This window comes from Sorex araneus, chromosome 5, assembly GCF_027595985.1.
Source record: "Sorex araneus isolate mSorAra2 chromosome 5, mSorAra2.pri, whole genome shotgun sequence".
Taxonomy (NCBI): domain Eukaryota; kingdom Metazoa; phylum Chordata; class Mammalia; order Eulipotyphla; family Soricidae; genus Sorex; species Sorex araneus.
Genome location: NC_073306.1, coordinates 111,814,182 through 111,837,209, shown reverse-complemented (window position 1 = coordinate 111,837,209; position 23,028 = coordinate 111,814,182). Strand labels below are relative to the sequence as shown.

Below are 23,028 nucleotides of genomic sequence, written 5' to 3'. Positions count from 1 at the left end.
CTTGATCCATTTCTTTGAAGAATGTCATGGGTATCCTTATAGGGATCACATTGAATCTGTATAATGCTTTGAAAAGTATTGCCATTTTGACAATATTGATTTTCCCTATCCATGAGCAGGGGATATGTTTCCATTTCCTCGTGTCCTCTTTTATTTCATGGAGTAGTGTTTTATAGTTTTCTTTGTAAAGGTCCTTTACTTCTTTAGTTAAGCTGATTCCAAGGTATTTGATTTTCTGGAGCACAATTGTGAACGGGATTGCTTTTTTCATGTCTCTTTCCTCTGTTTCATTGTTTGCATATAGGAAGGCCATCGTTTTTTGGGTATTGATTTTATAGCCTGCGACCTTACTGTAAAGGTCAATTGTTTCTAAGAGTTTCTTAGTAGAGGCTTTAGGCTTCTCTAGATATAGTATCATATCATCTGTGAATAGTGAGAGTTTGATTTCTTCCTTTCCTATCTGAATGTCCTTAATATCTTTTTCTTGCCTAATTGCTATTGCTAGTACTTCCCGTACTATATTGAAGAGAAGTGGTGAGAGTGGTCATCCTTGTCTTTTCCCTGATCTTAGAGGAAAGGCCCTTAGTTTTTCCCCATTGATGATAATGCTTGCCGTAGGTTCGTGGTAGATGGCTTCGACTATCTTGATGAAAGTCCCTTCTATACCCATTTTAGCGAGAGTTTTCATCATAAATGGGTGCTGGATCTTGTCGAATGCTTTCTCTGCATCTTTTGATATGACCATATGGTTTTTATCTTTACTTTTGTTGATATGATGGATTATGTTGGTTGATTCCTGAATGTTAAACCATCCTTGCATCCCCGGGATGAATCCCTCTTTGTCATGGTGTATGATCTTTTTGATGAGTTGTTGGATCCTGATTGCTAGTATTTTGTTAAGGATCTTTGCATCAGTGTTCATTAGAGATATTGGTCTATAGTTTTCTTTGTTATTGGTGTCTTTGTTTGCTTTTTGGTATTAGGGAGATATGTGCCTCATAGAAACTGTTCGGGAGGGTTCCTGTCTTTTCAATTTCCTGGAAAAGCTTGAAGAGAACTGTCAACAAATCTTTTTTAAATGTTTGGAAGAATTCGCCAGTGACTCCATCTGGACCTGGGCTTTTGTTTTTGGGGAGACTTTTGATTACAGTTTCGATTTCCTTGATATTTATGGGCCTATTCAGTTATTCCAAGTCTTCTTGGTTCAGTCTTGGGAGATTGTAGGAATCTAAGAATGTGTCCATTTCTTTTAGGTTCTCTTGTTTTGTGGCATACAGACTTTCAAAGTTGTCTCTGATGATCTTTTGAATCTCCTTCGTTTCTGTTGTGATGTCCCCCTTTTCATTTTTGATTCGGTTTATTAGGGTTCTCTCTCTCTTTCTTTGTGAGTCTTCCTAGCGGTTTATCAATCTTATTTATTTTCTCGAAGAACCAGCTCTTTGTTTCATTAATCTTTCGGATTGTTTTTCGGTTTCCATATCATTAATTTCTGCTCTAAGTTTGATTAATTCTTTCCTTCGATCTGGTTTGGGTTCCTTTTGCTGGTCCTCTTCTAAGGTCTTGAGCTGTGAAGTCAAGCTATCTATATAGACTCTTTCTTCCTTCCTGAGGAAAGCTTGCAGAGCTATAAATTTTCCCCTTAACACAGCTTTAGCTGCATCCCATAGGTTCTGGTAGCTTGTGTCTTCATTCTCATTTGTTTCTATGTATTTTTTTATTTCCTCCTTGATTTCCTTCGTGACCCACTCATTGTTCAATAGTGAGTTGTTTAATTTCCAGGTGTTTGATTTGGTTCTCCACATCTGTGTGTGATTAACTTCCATCTTCAGCGCATCATGGTCAGAAAAGATAGTTGATACAAGTTCTATCTTCTTGATTCTATTAAGGTATAGTTTGTGACCCAGAACGTGGTCAATTTTGGAAAATGTTCCAGGTGCGCTGGAAAAGAATGTGTATTCGTTCTTTTTGGCGGTGTATAGCCCTGTATAGGTCTATTATCCCTGTCTCCTCCATTTCTTCCTTCAGAGCCATTGTTTCCTTGCTGAGTGTTGTTCTTATCGATCTATCCAGAGGTGATAGGGCAGTGTTGAAGTCTCCAACTACTATCATGGTGCTAGTTATGTCCCCCTTTAATTGTTAGGAGTTCTTTTAAGTATTTAGCTGGTTGTTCATTAGGTGCATATACATTTAAGAGTGTGATTTCTTCCTGTTGTACATATCCCTTGATGAGTAGAAAATGACCTTCACTGTCCCTTCTGATATTTTTCAACCTGAAATCTATGTTCTCGGATACTAGTATGGCCACCCCAGCTTTCTTGAGGGAGTTCTTTGCTTGCAGGATTGTTTTCCATCCTTTGACTTTGAGTCTGTGTTTGTTCTGACTGTTCAGATATGTTTCTTGTAGGCAGCAGAAAGTTGGGTTTAGTTTCTGAATCCATTTTGCCACTCCGTGCCTCTTGATTGGTGCATTTAGACCGTTAACATTGAGAGAAAATATTGTCATGGGATTTTGTGCCATCTCTGTAGGGTTTGTTGTTCTTGTAGGGTTTTTCCTTGTCTTATAGTAGCCCTTTTAGTCCTTCTTTTAAGTTTGGTATTGAGTGTATGAAGTTCCTGAGCTGTTGTTTCTCCGTGAAATAGTGTATGGTTCCTTCAAGTTGAACTGAGAGTTTAGCCGGGTAAAGTATTCTTGGCGAGGTGTTCATTTCATTAAGTTTTTTCATTATATCCCACCATTGTCTTCGGGCTTGAAAGGTTTCTTCTGATAGGTCTGCTGTGAATCTAAGGGGTGCTCCTTTGTATATGATTTCTTTCTTTGATCTTGCTGCTTGCAGTATTGTGTTTCTATCCACAGCATCCATCTTTCTGCCTATGATATGCCTTGGGGATGTTTTGTTTGGGTCCCTTTTAGCTGGCACCCTTCAGACTCCTTGGATCTGAATGCCCGCATTCTCTACCTCTGGGAATTTCTTAGCAATGATGTCTTTGTGTTTTTTTCATTGGGATTGGTTCCCTGTGGTTCTGGTACTCCAATAATTTTTTTAAATTTTTTCTTTATTACATAAAGACATAGAGTTATATCCAAAAAACTTATTTGATTGCCATAAAACACTGGGAGATAAAAATAATTACTTATTTGGAAGACATTTCTGCTGAGATAATATTTTATTTTCCCTTGAAAAGCATATATGGCCATATAACTGCCATTAAAATCAGCGCATATGGTTTTCTAACATTTGCAGCATTCTCGTATCTTCATTCCACAGTGTTTCCAAACACCACTGATGGATATTCTATCACTTTTTAAAAAATCTGAATAGTTTTATTACATAATCTCTAAATAAAACAAAGATAAACCATTGCCATCAGAAATATAAGATAAAAATCGAATTAATTCATGACTTGTAGTATTTTCATCAATGAAAGACATTTTAAGTAGGCCTCTTTCTAAAGGAATGGTCACTTTATCGAGTTTTGAAAAATTGCACCATATTACCATAAACAAAACCCTCTGATACTTGTACATCTAGATTTTATAAGCCACTAAAACTTGTGTGTATATCACCACCTTAGTACCTTCATTTCTGTGATAGTCTGCATTATACATGGTGTTTCAAATTCCATTGACTTTCCTTCCTATTACAGTCTACCCTCTCTGTATCATTTTTCTTTTTTTATTAATTTATTCTTTTATTGAATCACCATGTGGAAAATTACAAAGCTTTCAGGTTTAAGTCTCAGTTATACAATGCTCAAACACCCATCCTTCACCAGTGCACATATTCCACCACCAAGAATCACAGTATACCTCCCTCCCTCCCCCCTACCCCCCCAGCCCTCCACCCCGCATGTTTAACTGGTACATTTCACTTTACTTTCACTTTACTTTGATTACATTCGATATTTCAACAAATAACTCACTATTATTTGGAGTTTCTCCCCCCTAAAGTCGACCTGCTGAAAAGAAAGCATTTAATAACTTGTTTTACATTGCTGAGAATGAAGAGATATGAGGTTGAGAGGCCACACTAGCAGCCACACGGTTTTGGATTTCTGTATTTTACTATTTTAGTAACTAAGTCCAGAGAAATATCTGCCAGAAATTGCAACATTATAAGCTTTAACTGTCAGCTATTTTATATTCCACGTATGAGTGCAATCTTTCTATGTCTGTCTCTTTCTTTCTGATTCATTTCACTCAGCATGATACTTTCCATGTTGATCCACTTATATGCAAATTTCATGACTTCATGTTTTCTGACAGTTACGTAGTATTCCACTGTGTAGATATACCAGGGCTTCTTTAGCCAGTCATCTGTTTTTGGGCACTCTGGTTTTTTCCATATTGTGGCTATTGTAAACAGAGCGGCAATGAACATGGAAATGTAGATGTCATCTCTACTATACCTCTTTGCATCTCTGGGATATATTCCCAGGAGTGGTATTGCTGGGTCAAATGGGAGCTCAATTTCTAACTTTTTGAGAATCGTCCATATTGTTTTCCAAAAGGGCTGAACCAGTCAGCATTTCCACCAGCAGTGAAGGAGAGTCCCTTTCTCCCCACATCCACGCCAACACCGGTTGCTTTTGTTTTTTGGGATGTGGGCCAGTCTCTGTGGTGTGAGATGATATCTCATTGTTGTTTTGATCTGCATCTCCCTGATGATTAGTGATGTTTAACATTTTCTCATGTGCCTCTCAACCATTCGATTTATTCTTTGGGAAGGTTTCTGTTCATTTCATCACCCCATTTTTTGATTGGGTTGGCAGTTTTCTTCTTGTGGAGTTCAACCAGTGCATTGTATATCCTTGTTATCAACCCTTTATCGGATGGGTACTGCGTAAATATCCTTTCCCATTCTGTAGATTGTCTTTGTATTTTGGTCACTGTTTCTTTTGAGGTGCAGAAGCTTCTTAGTTTGAGATAGTTCCATTTATTTTTCTCTGTTTTCACTTGCTTGGCCAGTGGCATGTCAGCTTTGAAGATACCGTTGGCTTCAATGTCATGGAGGGTTTTGCCGACCTTGTCTTCAATGTACCCTAGGGATTCTGGTCTGATGTTGAGGGCTTTAATCCATTTTGATCTGACTTTTGTACATGGTGATAGGTGAAGGTCTAAGCCCATTTTTTTGCATGTAGCTGTCCAGTTTTGCCAGCACAATTTGTTAAACATGCTTTCCTTGCTCCACTTCACATTTCTTGTTCCCTTATCAAAGATTAGATGATCATATATTTAGGGGTGTGTGTCAGAGTATTCAACCCTGTTCCATTGGTCTGCAGCTCTGCCTTTGCTCCAATACCATGCTGTTTTAATGACTACCGCTTTGTAGTAGAGTTGGAAGTTGGGGAGGTTGATTCCTCCCATTTTCTTTTTTCCAAGAATTGCTTTAGCTATTCGTGGGTGCTTATTGTTCCATATGAATTTCAGGAGCGCTTGCTCCATTTCTTTGAAGAATTTCAACGGTATCCCTATAGGGATCGCATTGAATTTGTACAATGCTTTGGGGAGAATTGTCATTTTGACAATATTAATTCTTCCAATCCATGAGCAGGGAATTTCTTTCCATTTCCTCTTGTCTCTTTTATTTCCTGAAGTAGCATATTGTAGTTTTCATTATACAAGTCCTTTACCTCCTTTGTTAAGCTGATTCTGTGGTACTTGATTTTTTGAGGCGCAATTGTGAAAGGGATTGCTTTTCTCATGTCACTTTCTTCTCTCTCATTATTTGCATATAGGAAAGCCATGGACTTTTGGGTATTGATTCTATAGCCTGTAACTTTACTATACGAGTCTATTGCTTCTAGGAGTTTCTTGGTAGAGGATTTAGGGTTCTTTAGGTATAGTATCATATCATCTGCAAATAGTGAGAGCTTAATTTCTTCCTTTCCTACCTGAATGCCCTTAATATCTTTTTCTTGCCTAATGGCTATTGCTAGTACTTCCAGTACTATATTGAACAGAAGTGGAGAGAGTGAGCATCCTTGTCTCATCCCTGTTCTCAGAGAAAAGGCTCTTAGTTTTTCCCCATTGAGGACAATGCTTGCCGTAGGCTTGTGATAAATGGCTTTGACTATATTGAGGAAGATCCCTTCTATACCCATTTTGGCTAGTGTTTTCATCATAAACGGGTGCTGGATCTTGTCAAATGCTTTCTCTGCATCTATTGATAGGATTATATGATTTTTATCTTTTCTTTTGTTGATATGATGGAATATGTTGATTGATTCCTGAATGTTAAACCATCCTTGCATCCCCGGGATGAATCCCACTTGGTCGTGGTGTATGATCTTTTTGATGAGTTGTTGAATTGTATTTGCTAATATTTTGTTGAGAATCTTTGCATCTGTGTTCATCAGGGATATTGGCCTGTAGTTTTCATTTTTTGTGGTGTTTTTGTTTTCTTTTGGTATTAGGGAGCTATGAGCCTCATAGAAACTGTTTGAGAGGGTTTCTGTTTCTTCAATTTCCTGGAAAAGCTTGAGAAGGACTGGCAATATGTCCTCTTTAAATGTTTGGAAGAACTCGCTATTGAATCCATCTGGACCGGGGCTTTTGTCTTTGGGTAGAATTTTGATTACCATTTCAATTTCCTTGATGTTAATTGGACTATTCAGGTACTCCAAGTCTTCTTGGTTCAGCCTTGGGAGATTATAGGAGTCGAGGAATTTATCCATTTCTTCTAGGTTCTCTTGTTTCCTGGCATACAGATTTTCGAAGTAGTCTCTGATGATCTTTTGAATTTCATTGGTTTCTGTTGTGATGTCCTCCTTTTCATTTCTAATTCGGCTTATAAGGATTCTCTCTCTCTCTCTTTCTTTGTGAGTCTTGCTAGTGGTTTATCAATCTTTTTTTTCTCGAAGAACCAGCTCTTGGTTTCATTGATCTTTCAGATTGTCTTTTGGGTTTCCATGTCGTTAATTTCTGCTCTAAGTTTTATTATCTTTCCTTCTGCCTGGTTTTGGCTCCTTTTGTTGGTCCTTTTCTAAGGTCTTGAGCTGTGAAGTCAAGTTATTTATGTGGGCCCTTTCTTCCTTCCTGAGATATGCTTGCAGAGCTATAAATTTTCCCTTTAATATGGCTTTATCTGCGTCCCACAGGTTCTGGTAGCTCGTGTCTCCATTCTCATTTGTTTCCAGGTACCTTTTGATTTCTTCCTTGATTTCCTTCCTGACCCACTCATTGTTCAACATCGAGCTATTTAATTTCCAGGTGTTTGATTTGGTTTTCTGCATCTGTCCATGATTAACTTTTATCTTCAGTGCATCATGGTCTGAAAAGATAGCTGGTACAATGTCTATCTTGTTGATTCTGTTGAGGTATGCTGTGTGGCTCAGCACATGGTCTATTCTGGAAAATGTTCCATGTGCACTGGAAAAGAATGTGTATTCCCTTTTGGGGGGATATAAAGCCATGTATAGATCTATTAGTCCTTTCTCTTCTATTTCTTCCTTCAAAGCCATTATTTCTTTGGTGAGTTTTAATCTTCTTGATCTGTCCAGAGGTGATAGGGCAGTGTTGAACTCTCCAACTACTATTGTGTTGCTCACAATGTCCTTCTCAAGGTCTCTTAGCAGCTGTTGTAGGTATTTAGCTGGTCCCTCATTGGGTGCGTAGATGTTTAGGAGTGTGATTTCTTCCTGCTGTACATATCCCATGATTAATAAAAAGTGGCCTTAACTATCCCTTCTAATCTTTTTCAACTTGAAGTCTATGTTGTCCGATACTAGTAAAGCCACCCCAGCTTTCTTGAGGGAGTTGTTTGCTTGCAGGATTGTTTTCCATCCTTTGACTTTCAGTCTGTGTTTGTTCTGGCTATTCAGATGTGTTTCTTGCAGGCAGCAGAATGTTGGATTCAGTCTCTGAATCCGTTTTGCCAGTCTGTGTCTCTTAATTGGTGAATTTAGACCATTGACATTAAGGGAGATTATTGTTATGGGATTTTTGCGCCATCTTTGTGTAAGGGTTTGTTGTGCTTGTAGGGGTTCTTCTTATCTTACAATAGCCCCTTTAGTGCTTCTTTGGTTTTGAGTCTATGAAGTTCCTGAGCTGTTGTTTATCCCCAAAGTAGTGTATGGTTCCTTCGAGTTTGAATGAGAGTTTAGCTGGATAAAGTATTCTTGGTGAAGCGTTCATTTCATTGAGTTTTTTCACTATATCCCACCATTGCCTTCGGGCTTAGAGGGTTTCCTCTTATAGTTCTGCTGTGAATCTAAGGGGTGCTCCTTTGTATGTTATTTCCTTCTTCAATCTTGCTGCTTTCAGTATTGTGTCTCTCTGGATGACGTCCATCATTGTAACTATGATATGACTTGGGGTTTTTCTGTTAGGATCTCTTTTAGCTGAAACTCTTCAGGCGCCTTGAATCTGGATGCCCGCATTGTCCAGCTCTGGGAAGTTTTCAGCAATGATTTGTTTGACTGTGGCTTTTTCTTTGGGGTTGGTTCCCTGTGGTTCTGGTAGTCCAATGATTCTAATGTTGTTCCTCTTGAAATCATCCTCTAGGACTCTGATTCACCCTAGAGCTAATTTGAGGTCTCTTGCCATGGTTTGTTGTTGCCTGTAGGCTTCTTGCAGCTCATCTTCAAGCATACTGATTCTGTCTTCCGCTGCAGTCATTCTATTGTTGAGGGCAGCCAGAGAGATTTTGATTTCATCTACCGAATCCTTCATTTCTTTTTGAAGGTTTTTTATTTCTGCTCTCATTTCTTCCCGTATTTTGTCGGCTGTCTGTTGTATTGTTTCCGCCAGGTCCTCCTTTAAGTTGTCAATTTTTGCATTGAGTTCATTGAACATCTTGAGGATTTCAACTCTGAATTCCTTATCAGAGAGGTCAAGTTTGTAGGAAATGCCAATTTGAGGTTTCTGGACTGCTTTCATCGTCCTCTGCTTGCGGTGGGGATTTGCGCTGTTTCTTCATGTTGTTGTGGTGGTATGGAAGAGGGACCTTGAAGATGAGTATCCCTGTTCCCTCTTGTTGCAAAAAAGGATTGTGGATAGGCTCAGTCAATGGTGGTTGCCTTTTTACTTCCCACTTGTACAACCTGGCCTCCCACTGAGATGTTCCTTCAATCCTTATGTGAAGTCTTGTGTTTTATTGTCCTACTGTTTACAAATAGCTAGGATGTTAGTCTTGGACACGATGTTGAGGAGAATATCTGCTGCTGCATAAGCGGTGGCCGACCGGAAAAGAGGCCATGCCCACTTTGCCTAGGCCATGCTCCCTTGCCTATTAGGCCATGCCCCTTTCCCACAACACGACAGCGGGTCAAGGGGTTGGGGTTGGCTGGGTCGCAGAAGGGCGGGTCTAGGAGGACGTCACACACCTGGGCTGGAAGACAGAACGGCTGCGGCGCTTGGGGTCGGCATGCCAGGCAGTATGCCGGCAGTCCGGAGGGGAGGGAAGCCTGGGGTGCTCAGGGCCAAGGAGCAGGCTGGGTCCTCCAATAATTCTTATGTTGCTTCTCTTGTGGTCATCCCCTAGGACTCTAATTCACTCAAGAGCCATTTTGAGATCTTTTGCCATTATTTGTTGTTGCCTATATGCTTTCTGCAACTCATCTTCAAGCTCACTGATTCTATCTTCGGCTGTAGCCATTCTATTATTGAGGGCTCCTACTGAGTTTTTATTTCATCTACTGATTCTTTTAATTGTGTCACGATTCCTGTCTGAATTCTCTATCCTAGAGGAGATTGTATTTCTGGAAGTCCCTGTTGGGGTTTCTGAGATCCTCTCTTCCATCTCTCCTGGCAGTGGGGTTTTCGCTGTTTCTTCATGTTGTTATGGGCTTTACTGTCAGGCGCTCCACCTTAGCTTGTGAGGGTCCTCAGTTGAAGACCTGGGGCTATGATCTCTTAAAAAAGGGCTTTTTGTACCACTTGATGTGTTCACTGATAGTGGTTTTGAAATTAGGATGGGATAGGCTAATTGACTATTACCATATAGTGACTAAGATTACCCGGGTATTCTCCAAAGGAATAGGTTATACCAATTTTGACCAAAGCTCCATGCATGGAATGGGAGAAATAACTGCAGCCGCTCCAGAAAGAGGCCACGCCCACTTTGAGACCATGCCCTCTGACGTGAGGACACGCTCCTAACCTGAGGAAGAGGGAGGGGTCAGGGCCGCTTGGCGAGGTGGCTCAGAGGTGCCAGGCGAGGCTGGGGGCTTCCGAGCGAGCCCCAGACCGTGGGCAGGGGGCGAGGGAAGGGCTTTTCCACTTTGGGTGGGGTGTCCAAAGGGAAATCCCAATTACCTGGAGAAGAGGGAGGGGTCAGGGCCTCTTGGGGATTCTGATCATTTCTATTCATTAATTTTACCTTTTAAGTTTTCCCTTCTGTTATCTGGTATAAATTTGCATATTTTTTCATGTTGTATTAACTTCAGTCATTAAATAAATAGGGTGTAGCCCTCACAGGGAGCCCTATTTTGACGATGTAAGTAAAACGACTTGAAATTAGGCTGTGGAGGTAGGTTCATTGGCTTGACGCAGAGTCTAACATAAAATAAGAAATAGTTGTGACATTATTCAAATAACTATTTCATTAAGCTAATTTTCTTCAGTGTTCTTGGGATGATCCCAAGTTTTCCATATTGCACTAATAGTCCTATAGTTTATATATTCATTGGAATAAAAAGAAGAAACTGTATTGTGTAAGACTAGTAAAATGTAAATTAGTCTTTGGAAAAGGCATTGCTCTCCAACTTAATAATATATGATAACTCTCTTCTGTTAAATTAGGTTTTATCTCTTTATCCTCAGCTCTGCTCATCCCATCCACCGGCAAACTCTTTTAGAAGCTTTGTGTATCTTTGCTCCCAGCCTTTGCCAAGCCTGAACATCTTTTCTTTCTTTTCAAAGACCAGCTTGAGTTTTATTTTTCCCAGAATCCTCTGATTGATTGTCTTCTTTAAGCTTATCATCCATTACTGCTTGACATTTAATTATACATTGTATCACATTGTCCTTTTCTTGTTCTAAGTTTTATTTTCTCAACTAAATGAAAACTTCTCGAAAACGCATTAAATTTAACACTTTTCTATTGTATTACTCCTCCCTTAGTTTCAAAATTCTAATGCTACAGAAGAGATTTGATATTCTAAATAAATCTAGCAAAACCTAGAAAAATAGAAAAATAATTTGGAGCTTCTAAAACAATTTGAATCTTTGTATGCTACCTTTTATAGTATTCCTAGGTGATGATTCAAAGGATTTCTTTCTTTTCTTTTTTCTCATCACTTACAAGAGATCAGTGAGTCCAAAACTAGAATAAAGTCAAAGTGAAAAGACGACATGAAGGGGGAAGTCAATCACTAAATATTGTATTTTCTCCTCAAAATGAACAAGTCTCTGACTTCAGTGAACTAACCTAAAAATGAAGTTTTACATGAAAATTGATAACAACCAATGTCAAATGAAGTAAATCTCTGCAGTGGGGCAGTTTGAAAGATCACATTTTAAGGAGCAACTAAATTGCAATTGCTCCATGCATATAAACGCCAGTATTTCCATAGAGCCAATTTGAGCAGCTTAGGTAATTGCAAAGAAAGCATTATTCTTCATTCATTCTCCTAATTGAATGGTAAATTTTAGAGATTATGTCAAATGTAGGGTAAACTGTTTTAGATCTGATTTTCTTTTTAAAAAAATAGAAACACTCTTGCTTTTCACCAACAACTGGTTGACATTTTTCCTTTAAAGTCCTCAAGATGACAGAAATTCCAGGTACTGAAGGAATATTCTGGGTGCATCTGAATTAATACCCCAGTGTAAACCCCTGCAACCCACCCTTGCTCCTGGAATAATCTGGAGGAGAATCACTGCTGTATTTCTGAGGTCCACTGAAAGATTCCAAAACCCCGTGCCAGACCTGGAATGTGCTCCACAGAAAGTTGAGCGGGAGCATGACTTTCATTCTGCCAATAATTGACTCATACTTGTTAGATAGCCACTGTTCTTTCCCCAAGGTGCAGATAGATGCAAAGGGAGAAACAAAAGCTGGAGATACATTTATTGCTGCCAGAACTCAAACTCTGATCACACCATCAAATATTACAACATAAACCAGTTTAGAGAAGCTCCTCAAGGCAGCACGAACGCTGAGACCAGCAAGTAGAAAGCAATCAAGAGAAGTATTTTTTAAATACTTTTTAAAATCCAGGGTGTGCCTCTCTTACCTCAGACAAGAACTGTTCTCTCTTTTTATCAAGGCTCCTTACCATCTTCAAGGTGAAAGATGGTACTTCCAGCTTTCTAGCTCACAGCTTAAACTCTGACTAGGACAGCACTGGGTAGTAATTGTGATCCTCCAGCCAGAACTTGGAGGATTCTGATGGACTCTTCTCAAACAACTAACCTAAGGAAGTACAGGGCTAGAAGCAATGGCAGTGGCTTACTTTTAACACATGGACAACGGTGCTGCAATTTGTGTTAATTAAGCCACATCCAAGTGTGAGTGTCACAGTGTCAATGTATTATTTGTTGCCCTCAATACATCTCCTACAGTCAGAATGTCTAGACTTAGTTCATTGTCTTGAGTTACTTAATATTTGGGAAAGGAGGGTGCTGCAGATCGAAACAAGGTTCTCATACATGCAAAGTATATGTTCTTCCACTAAGCCTGCATAATATTTTGAAAACATTCTGAAAATCAGTAATTAAAAATCTTCTCACATTCATTTCATAACTTTATTCTCTGACATGTCTATAAATTTGTCCAATCTAAAATAATGGAATACTATGCAGCTGTTAGGAAAACTGAAGTAATGAAATTTGCCTATAAATGAATGAACATGGAGAGTATCATGCTGAGTAAAATGAGTCAAAAGGAGAGGGACAGATATATAATGACTGCATTCACTTGTGGTATATAAATATATATAGTAGAAGACTAATATCCATGACCAGGGAAAACAGGGCTTAGGAGAACTGGTCAATGGTTTGACCAGTTGTGTGAGGTTTAGTGTAGGTAAGATAGAGAAGAGACCAGTATGACAATAATAGCAGGGAATGATCATGATGGACAAGATCTGAGGGTTAAAAGTAGGTAAATGGATTTTCTTGATAACCTTTCAGTAACAATATTGCAAACCACAATGCCCAAAAGGAAAAAGAGAGAGAAGGAAGAGGAGGAGGAAAAGGAGGAAGAGGAGGAGGAGGAGGAAGAGAAGAAGGAGGAGGATAGGAGGAAGGAGGAGGAGGAGGCAGGGGGAGAGGGAGAAGGAAGGAAGGAAGGAAGGAAGGAAGGAAGGAAGGAAGGAAGGAAGGAAGGAAGGAAGGAAGGAAGGAAGGAAGGAAGGAAGGAAGAAAAGAAGAAAGGATGAAAAGAAGAAAGAAGAAGAAGAAGGAAGAATAAGAAGGAAGAAGAAGGAGAAGAAGGAGAAGGAGAAGGAGAAGAAGGAGAAGGAGGAGGAGAAGGAGGAGGAGAAGGAAGAGGAGGAGAAGGAGTAGAAGAGGAAGAAGAGGAAGGAGGAAGAGGAAGAAGAAGAAAAATAAGGAAGAAGAAGTAGGAGAAGAAGGAGAAGGAGGAGGAGGAGAAGGAGAAGGAAAAAAGGAGAAGGAGAAGGAGAAGAAAGAAGAAGAAGAAGAAGAAGAAGAAGAAGAAGGAGGAGGAGGAGGAGGAGGAGGAGGAGGAGGAGGAGGAGGAGGAGGAGAAGGAAAAAAGGAGAAGGAGAAGGAGAAGAAGGAGAAGGAAGAAGGAGAAGAAGAAGAAGAAGAAGAAGAAGAAGAAGAAGAAGAAGAAGAAGAAGAAGAAGAAGAAGAAAAAAGAAGAAGAAAAAGAAGAAGAAGAAGGAAGAGGAGGAGGAGAAGAAGGAGAAGAAGAAGAAGAAGAAGGAGGAGGAGGAGGAGAAGGAGGAGGAAGAGGAGGAGGAAGAAGAGGAGGAGGAGGATGTGGAGGAGGAGGGGGAGGAAGGAGGAGGAGGAGGAAGAAGAGGAAGAAGAAGAAGAAGAGGAAGAAGAAGAAGAAGAAGAAGAAGAAGAAGAAGAAGAAGAAGAAGAAGAAGAAGAAGAAGAAGAAGAAGGAGGAGGAGGAGGAGGAGGAGGAGGAGAAGAAGGAGGAGGAAGAGGAGGAGGAGGATGTGGAGTAGAAGGGGGAGGAAGAGGAGGAGGAAAAAGATGTGGAGGAGGAGGGGGGAGGAAGGAGGAGGAGGAAGAAGAGGAAGAAGAGGAAGAGGAAGAAGAAGAAGGAGGAGGAGGAGAAGGAGGAGAAGGAGGAGGAAGAGGAGGAGGAGGAGGATGTGGAGGAGGAGGGGGAGGAAGGAGGAGGAGGAAGAGGAAGAGGAGAGGGGAGAAAGGAGGAGGAGGAGGAGGAGGAGGAGGAGGAGGAGGAAGAAGAAGAAGAAGAAGAAGAAGAAGAAGAAAAGAAGAAGAAGAAGAAGAAGAAGAAAAGAAGAAGAAGAAGAAGAAGAAGAAGAAGAAGAAGAAAAGAAGAAGAAGAAGAAGAAGAAGAAGAAGAAAAGAAGAAGAAGAAGAAGAAGAAGAAGAAGAAGAAGAAGAAGAAGAAGAAGAAGAAGAAGAAGAAGAAGAAGAAGAATATGAAAAGAGAAAAGGAAAAAGAAGAAGAAAAAGAAAAAGAAAAAACTATCTGTCATAGAGGCATACTGGTGCTGGGGGGTGATGGGAGGAACCTGGGGACACTGGTGCTGGCAAATATACACTGGTGGAGAGATGGGTGTTGGAATACTGTATGACTGAAATCCAATCATGAACATCTTTGTAAGGGTCTATCTCACAGTGATTCAATAAAAAAAATTAAATAAAATAAAATACACTTAGGCTTCTTTAAATGCCAGATACAAACTTTATCTTGAAAACACAGGTTCCAGAAGAATGAAGAATAGATTGTGAAAAAAAGAAGGGAATGTGTGTGTGTGTGTGTGTGTGTGTGCGCGCGCGCGCATGTGTGCGCGCATGCGTGCGCGCATATGCACGCAATTGTGTGCTGAGTTGGGGAAGGCAGAATAGAGAAGGAAAATTATCATGTATTTAGTGGTAGAGCTATGAAATTACATTTTTCTGTAGATTTATAGGGAGGGGTTCTGTTTTCCATATGTGTCCTCACCTCAGGACCAAGACCAAAATTCTTAAAGCTAACCTGAAGTAGCCACTGGCTTATGCTGCACTGGGAATGCTGAAAGATGGTGACATCTGTGCTCATCTATGTGATTTTCTTGAATGAACAGAGCCTGACAATAACAGTTCTAATGCTTAATGTACCTTTACAGTGGTTTTTAGGGCATCGAAGCAGTTGAATTGTTCATGTGATCTGAACCCAGCCAGATTATTTAAAGTAATTTGGCAATTTTAGAGATTCCACCCACTTTTTTGGGGAATGAGAAAAAAATGAGAGCAACATGAAAGTTTTAAGACACACATCATGATTTATAATACATATTTTCACTCATCAAATTTAAGTTTGTATGTTTAGAAAATTTTTAATTTAATATTTAAAACTTTCAAAAGTCCAATGTATAAAAAGATGAATTCAATGTGACAGATATTTATTGAGCACATACTACATTTTTAAAAGAATGGGTAGGGAGACCTACACCTAGAAACCCAAAAATTCTAATTTGAAACTAATTCTAGTTTTGTTAAATGATTAGGCTATTTGAACCATAAATAATATTTCTAGTGGTAAATGTGTTCAAAATTATATATATTCAATAGTGTCACTTATTTTGATATCATGCCTTAGTTTTAACGTACATTGTGATTCAACTATATAATAAAAGGAATGAGCTACATATAATTTAAATATATCCATGACCCTTTTTTGGTATTTTTAAGGAACGACGCAAATTTGGTCCCTTAGGATGGAATATCCCCTATGAGTTCAATTCAGCCGACTTTACAGCCAGTGTTCAATTTATTCAGAATCACCTTGATGAATGCGATATCAAAAAAGTGAGTTTTTTCCTCTTTTCTTTTATTATTGCTGCTCTTAAATCAAGGCTCCGTGGTCAATTTCAGTCTGGGTTTCCCACGAGCCTGCCGAGCTCCCCGCCTCCCCGAAAGGAAGACTTCTCCTTGCACTCTTCCCACTCACACCCTTAACGGGCCCCAGAAGGGCATCGGTCTGTTCCCTCAGTCTGTCCCCTTTGCAGCACCCTTTACTCCTTCAAATGTGCACTTCAGAGATGCAGCCCCACAGCTTCCTCTTATCCCACCCAAGTGCCATGAGACACTTCACGAGAACTTTCTTCTGAGGGTCAGTGAAATGGTACAAAGATTAAGGAACTTTCCTTGCTTGTATGTGGCCCATTTGGCCATCAACACCGCATGTGGTCCCCTGAGCTCCACCAGGAATGATCCCTGAGCACTGAGCCAGGAATAAACCCTAAGTGTTGCTGAGTGTGATCAAATCCTCCCTAACCAAAAAATAAGAGAGAGAGAGAGAGAGAGAGAGAGAGAGAGAGAGAGAGAGAATGTGCACTCAAAGCCAAGCTTTTCTTCCTTTAACTCACTCAACCATTCTCCAAAGACAAAATGTTTTCTCACAGCCTAGAGATTTTTTGCACCTTAAAGTCACCTGGTCACAGACATTGAAACTTATGCATATAAATAGCAATACTGTTTAGTAATGACCCTTATCATTGTACACACAGCACTTCCCAGATCCCAGAGTTCACCCATAGGCAGACGACATTTTTATTTTCACATAAGGTACCTACTGTGTTGATGATGCAGGCATAATAGATGCCTGAGGTCATGGATGAGAGAGAGTGAGAGACTTCCTCAATGTCACAGAACTAGAATGCAATGCTAGAATGTGACTTTGTACATACAAAGGATTGAAACTCTTTTTTCTTTAAGACCTTGAGCAAGTTAATGAACCGCTCAGAGCCTGTTTTATCATTGATAAAATAGCCATAGTTTCTGGGAGGAATAAATGAGCTAGCGCTTGTGAAAGCACAATTATGCAACATAGAAAGGGCCCCTGTTTCTCCTTCCCTTCCCTTACAGAGTAGTTTTTGAAGACAATTGTAGACACTCAATATCAGTACAGATGGACCAGAATGAGTTTTGACCTGGGCACATGGGAAATCTAGAACCAAGCCATGGAACTACAAAGATATTCTGAAATAAAGTATATGAAAATATAATTTAAATGATATGAGTTTATAATGTGATAATGTATATGTGAATTTTTACATGCAAATAATAGTAACCAGGAAATAGTTTTTTTAAAGACAACAAAGATGAAAAAGAAAAATATATTAAGCATCTTTAGTTCTCCTACATGAAATGTATTGAAGATTTTTAATAAAAATGATTAATATCTACAGTGTATACCTAGTATAAGATTACTATGGAAATTAATAGTTTGATGTAGTTATAGCTTCCAGAATGAGACAGCAGAGGATTGCATTGTAGGAAACTCTTGCAAATTAATAATCTGGTGTTTCTCATACTGATTCAGAAAATGTATTACTGAGAAAGCGTATTAAAGCATTGATTACTTGATTTTTTCCCCCTTTCTTCACTAACCACAACTTTTTTCTTCTCTAACAGCTTGACATAGCTATAATGAGTATTATAGGTGATTATATACACAGGGTGAAAAATAGTCTTTTTCCCCTATTTAAAATTATCAATGAGCAATATATTCACTGATGTTTAGTACTGTAGACTTTTCTTTGGTGAATAAACTATAGCAATTCCAGTCATTTAATAGAAAAAGGGTTATTAATATAAGTTAATGAGTAATTTTCAATGCAGTCTAGCTCCCTCTTCCTTAGTGAAAGACCTGAATGGTTTAGAATTTTTTGTTTGGATTAGCAATGAGTAATCCTGTTTCATTTCAAATAAAGGGCGTATCATGGAATACAGTTCGGTACATGATCGGAGAAGTACAATATGGAGGTCGAGTGACTGATGACTTTGACAAACGTCTGCTTAACTGCTTTGCTCGAGTAAGTTCATTAAGGAAAAAAGAAGAAATGTATTTCATGGTATTTATTTACCTTTTTGTTCTTTTCTAGGAGGGGCTTCCCCAAAGCTTAAGGGGTCCCTACTGGTGATGCTTGATCAGGCAGGTCTGTGCCCCAGTGATGTGGTACTGAGGGCTGGTAGTGGGGGCGGCCACACTCAGCAGTGCTGAGGCAGGATCACCAAGGGTCTAGGTTGAAGTTGAATTCAGGGACTCTCACGTGCAAGGCATGTGTTCCACCTTCGGAGCGATCGCCCTGCACTTGCCTTTTAAGCAAGGTAAAATGTGTGTATGTGTGATAGACAAGTCAAATTTAAGGTGGTGATGGAGAAAATAAAGCAGAGCTCTTAAAAACAAAAACAAAACGAAAATTAAAAGCAACCATGGTCCAGAGCAGAGACGAAGAGCAGTCAGAACTCAGTGGCCCGGGAGTCTTCTGACTAGAACAGCTCGTGCCCAGCGTCTCCCGCTGTCTCTCCTCTTTGCTCTTGAATTGTCTTTTAGAAAAAAGTACGATTTTTAAGTACTCAACATGTTCTTTGATAAAGATTCTTGGTGGATTATGTGGCTGCAATGATGTTTTCCCGCTCTGAGGCTTTTCTCCCTCTCATTAGTCTTTTGGTAACCATAAATTTTAATATTTGTTATATTTGTATATTAGTTTTTTTATTATTTACTTTTAAATTTATTTACTAAATTTTCTTTAGGCACCATGGTTCTAAAAACTGGTTATGGTAGGGTTTTGTGCCTAAACCGTTCAGCACCACACCCTCCACCAGAATTTCCACTTCCCTCCTATTGTCCCAGTGTCCCTCCCTCCCTTCACCGATCTCCCACTACATACTGCCCCCCCATGGTAAGTTTTCTCCTGAAAGCCAGTTCTCAGTTTCTGTTGCCTCTGAACATTTGTTATTCCCCTACTGTGTTTCCTTGTACCCCATATACAAAGGAGATTATTCTGTATCTTGCCCTCTCCTTCTGACCAGCTTCACTTAGCATAAAACTCTTCACACCCACCCATGTAGCAGCAAATACATCTTCTCTCATAGCAGAGTGGTATTTTATTGTGTATATATATACTTCTCTACCTAGTCATCTGTTCTTGGACACACTTATATTGTTTCCAGATTTTGGCTATTTTGAACAGTGCTGCAATGAATATAAGCATGCATGTTTTTTCTGAATAATTTTTGTGTCCTTAGAGTAGCTGCCAAGAAATGGAATTGCTGGGTCATATGGAAGCTCCATTACTAATTTTTGAGAAGGATCCATATTATTTTTTAAAAGGATGGACCAACCAACTTTTCCACCAGCAATAAATGAGAGTTCCTTCTCCCCACATCCACACTGGTTGTAATGTCTGCCAGTCTCATTGCTGTGAGATGATATCTCATTTTTGTTTTGATTTATATCTCTCTGATGATGTTATTCAGAGCATTTTAGTATACTTTTTAGCCATCTGCATGTCTTCTTTGAGGAAGATTCTGTTCATCTATTACCCCTAATTTATGATGGGTTAGTGCTTTTGTTTTTGCTTTTGTTTCTCTCGTAAACTTCTACCAGTGCTTTATATATCTCAGATACTTACCCTTATCATGTGAGTGGTTGGCAAAAACTTTCTCCAAGCGTGTGGGGTACCATTTTATTCTGGTCATCATTTATATTGTGGAGCAGAAGCTTCTTAATTTCATATAATCTCATTTATTTATCTAAACTTCAATTGCTTGGCCAATGACAGTGAGTTACTGAAGTTGCCTCTTGCTTCAGTGTCATTAAGTATTCTACCTATGCTTTCTTCAATATAATTTATTGATTCATGTCTAAATATCAAAGTCTTTAATCCATTTCATTTTCATTTGATTTTTGTGTATGGTGTTGAAAAGGGTCTGTATCCATTTTGTATGTAACTGACCAGTTTTCCCAATGCCATTTATTGAGGAGGGTTTTCATGGACCACTTAATGATTTTTGTACTTTTATCAAAGATTAAATGTCCATAAACCTTTTCTGTGTATCTACCTTTTCTTTACTATTTTATCTGAGTCTTTCCTTAGTCCAGTACCACACTGTTTTGATTACTACATTTTTTTTCCTTTTGGGGTCATACCCAGCTATGCACAGGGATTCTGGCTCATGCACTCAGGAATTACTCCTGGCAGTGCTCGGGGAACCATATGGGATGCTGAGAACTGAACCCAGGTCAGCCGTGGGCAAGGCAAAAGCCCTACCCGCTGTGCTATAGCTCCAGCCCCTTGATTACTACATTTTTACAGAATAGTTTGAAATTGTGGAAAGAGAAGCCTTCCATCTTTCTCCCTAGGACTTCCTTGACTATTTGGAGAGTTCAGGTTATTTCTCCACAGACATTTCAACAATAGCATTTGATCTATAACTTTTTTAAAAGGTCATGGGCATTTTTATAGGGACTGCATGTAATCTCAGTAATGATTTGGACAAGATTGTAGTTTTGACCATATAACTTTTCCAATCTATTAAAAGATGTATTTCCATTTTCTCGTGTCCTTTATATTCCTTTGCTGTTGTTGTTTTGCCTTCTGTTTGTTTGTTTTTGGAGGGCAGCAACCAGTGGTGCTCAGTGTTTATTATGTGCTAAAGGATCATCCTAGCAGTGCTTTATGGGTCTGTATGTGGTGCTTCACTTTAAAGGAAATGATGACCAGAATACAAAGACATCTTGGGAAAAAAATATTTATCCAACACTCATCTTAGACACTCATATATCATCCAAGATATATAAGGCACTGGTAGAACATTATAAGAAAAAATAATTCAACCCCATCAAAAAATCAGGAGATGAGATGAACAGAAATTTCCTTAAAGAAGAAATACAAATGGCCAAAAGGTAGAGCACATGAAAAAGTGCTCTGTATCACTAATTATCAGGGAAATGCAAATCAAAACAACAAAGAGATATTGTCTCATAACACAGAATGGCACACATCAAAAAGAACCACCAGTACTGGATGCAGAGAGAAAGGAACTCTCACAGCTGGTGAGAGTGTCGATTGATCCAATTCTTTCTGGGAAACAATCTGGATATTCCTAAAAAAAATTAGAAATTGAACTTCCGTATAACCCAGAAATAGTCCTCCTGGAAATATACCCTAAATGTCTAAAAACACAATGCAGAAAAAGCCATCTGCACACCTATATTCATCGCAGTTACTATTTATAAGAGCCAATTTGGAAACAACCTAAGTGCCTGAGAACAGATAAGTGGATAAAGAGACTATGATACATTTACACAATGGAATACTGCAAGTTGTTTGGAAAAATGAAATGAAGAAACTTGCTTATACATGGATGGACATGGTGAGTGAAATCTCCATGCTGAATGAAATCAGTCAGAGGGAAAGCATGAAAATATTACACTCATTTTTAGGATATAAATTTAAAAAGGATGACATAGTGTGTGAATAATACCCAAAGACAGTAGAAACAAGGGCAAGGAAGACTGGTCCATGGAAGGAAGTTTTATACAAAGGGGGAAGGGAGTGCGGTTAGGGCAGAGAAGTTAGGACTATGACAATAATAGTTGGAAACTATCACTCTGGACAAAAACTGAGAGCCGAGAAGAGGTGAAGTTACATGCATGATACCCTTTCAGTATTGCCAACCACAAAATAAATAAAAGACAGAAAATAAGAGAAAGAAGAAAAGTGTCTGTCATGGAGATAATCTTCAGGGATGGAGTAGGGAGGCAGGAGAGCAGGAGTGGGGCGGACTATAGGCATTGGCTACAGGAATTGTGCACTGGTTAAAGAATGCATGTTGGGACATTGTGTGACTGAAACTCAATCATGAACAACTTTGTAACTGTGTATCTCACAGTGATTCAACAAAAAGGTGAGGGGTGGGGGATAAAGTTCATAGCAATGCAAGCAAGAAAAATTCCACATTGATAACCTAGCTGCACAGCTTAACGGAGAAAAAAGCCACAAGAAGTCCGGGGCAAGCAGAAGAAATTAGAGTAGAATTTAATTAAATGGAAACTTAAAAAAATAAAACTCAAGATATCAATAAAACCAGGAACTTGTCTTTTGAGAAAAGACAAGATTGGAAAAACCACTGGGAAGAGAGAAAATCATAGTAACCTAAGTCAGAAATCAAAGGGGAGACAGCATTACAGATATCACAGAAATTCAGAGGACCATCAGGGATTACTTAACACATTTTTATGGTATGAAACTAAAGAATGTAGAATAAATGGATAAAATTTTGGACTTCTGTAACTTTCCAAGAAAAACCAAGAAAAATCAAGAGTCAAGAAAAATCAGAGACCTGAACGAGCCTATTACTATCAAGGAAATGAAAACAGTAATCAAAAAACTTTGCAAAAACAAAAGTCCCAACCCACAAGGTGAGTTCCTGCAAACCTTGAAGAAAAGATCTACTCTCAATCTTTCTTCCAGAAAATTGAAGGAATAAGAATCTTCCCAAACAGTTTCTGTGAAGCGAATATTACCCTAATACCAAAAGCAAAAACATCACACAAAAAGGAAAACTATAAACCTAAATTCCTAATGAACATTGATGCAAAGATCCTCAACAAAATATTAGCAAACTAAATTTATTTTTAATTTATTTTATTGAATCACCATGTGGAAAGTTACAAAGTTCTCAGGCTTATGTCTCTGTACCTCCCACCTCCTCGCCCCCCAACCCCCCACCCCCCCTGCATAACTGATAAATTTCACTTCCTTTTCTCTTTACCTTGATTACATTCCATATTTCAACACAAAACTCACTATTGTTGTTGGAGTTTCAACACAGAATTCACTATTCTTGTTGGAGTTTATCCCCCAAGAATACGGCCCTATTGACAAGGAAACATTTGATAATTAGTTTTCCACTGCTGAAAATGAAGAGATATAAATATATAAAGGTTTAGGATTTCTGTATTTTAGTAATTAAGTCCAGGGAGATTTAAGTTAGAAATTGCATCATTTCCCTTCCTGGGGCAGCATGGAGCAAAAGCTAAGTTCACAGTCTGGAGACATGGCTGCAAGCACTCGCTGGGACCCCAAGTAATATAGCTGGCTCTGGATCCTGGTTCAGCAGCAAAGCGGCTGTGC

General features: G+C 39.1%; 1 protein-coding gene across 1 annotated transcript in view; it reads left to right on the top strand.

Moving 5' to 3' along the window:
* Positions 1-23,028, top strand: part of DNAH8 (dynein axonemal heavy chain 8) — a 414,847-nt gene that overhangs the window by 345,599 nt on the left and 46,220 nt on the right. Inside the window, exons 86-87 of the mRNA XM_004619333.1 lie at positions 15,791-15,907; positions 17,815-17,916. Coding sequence (XP_004619390.1) covers positions 15,791-15,907; positions 17,815-17,916 — 219 coding nt within the window. The remainder of the gene's footprint in view (positions 1-15,790; positions 15,908-17,814; positions 17,917-23,028) is intronic.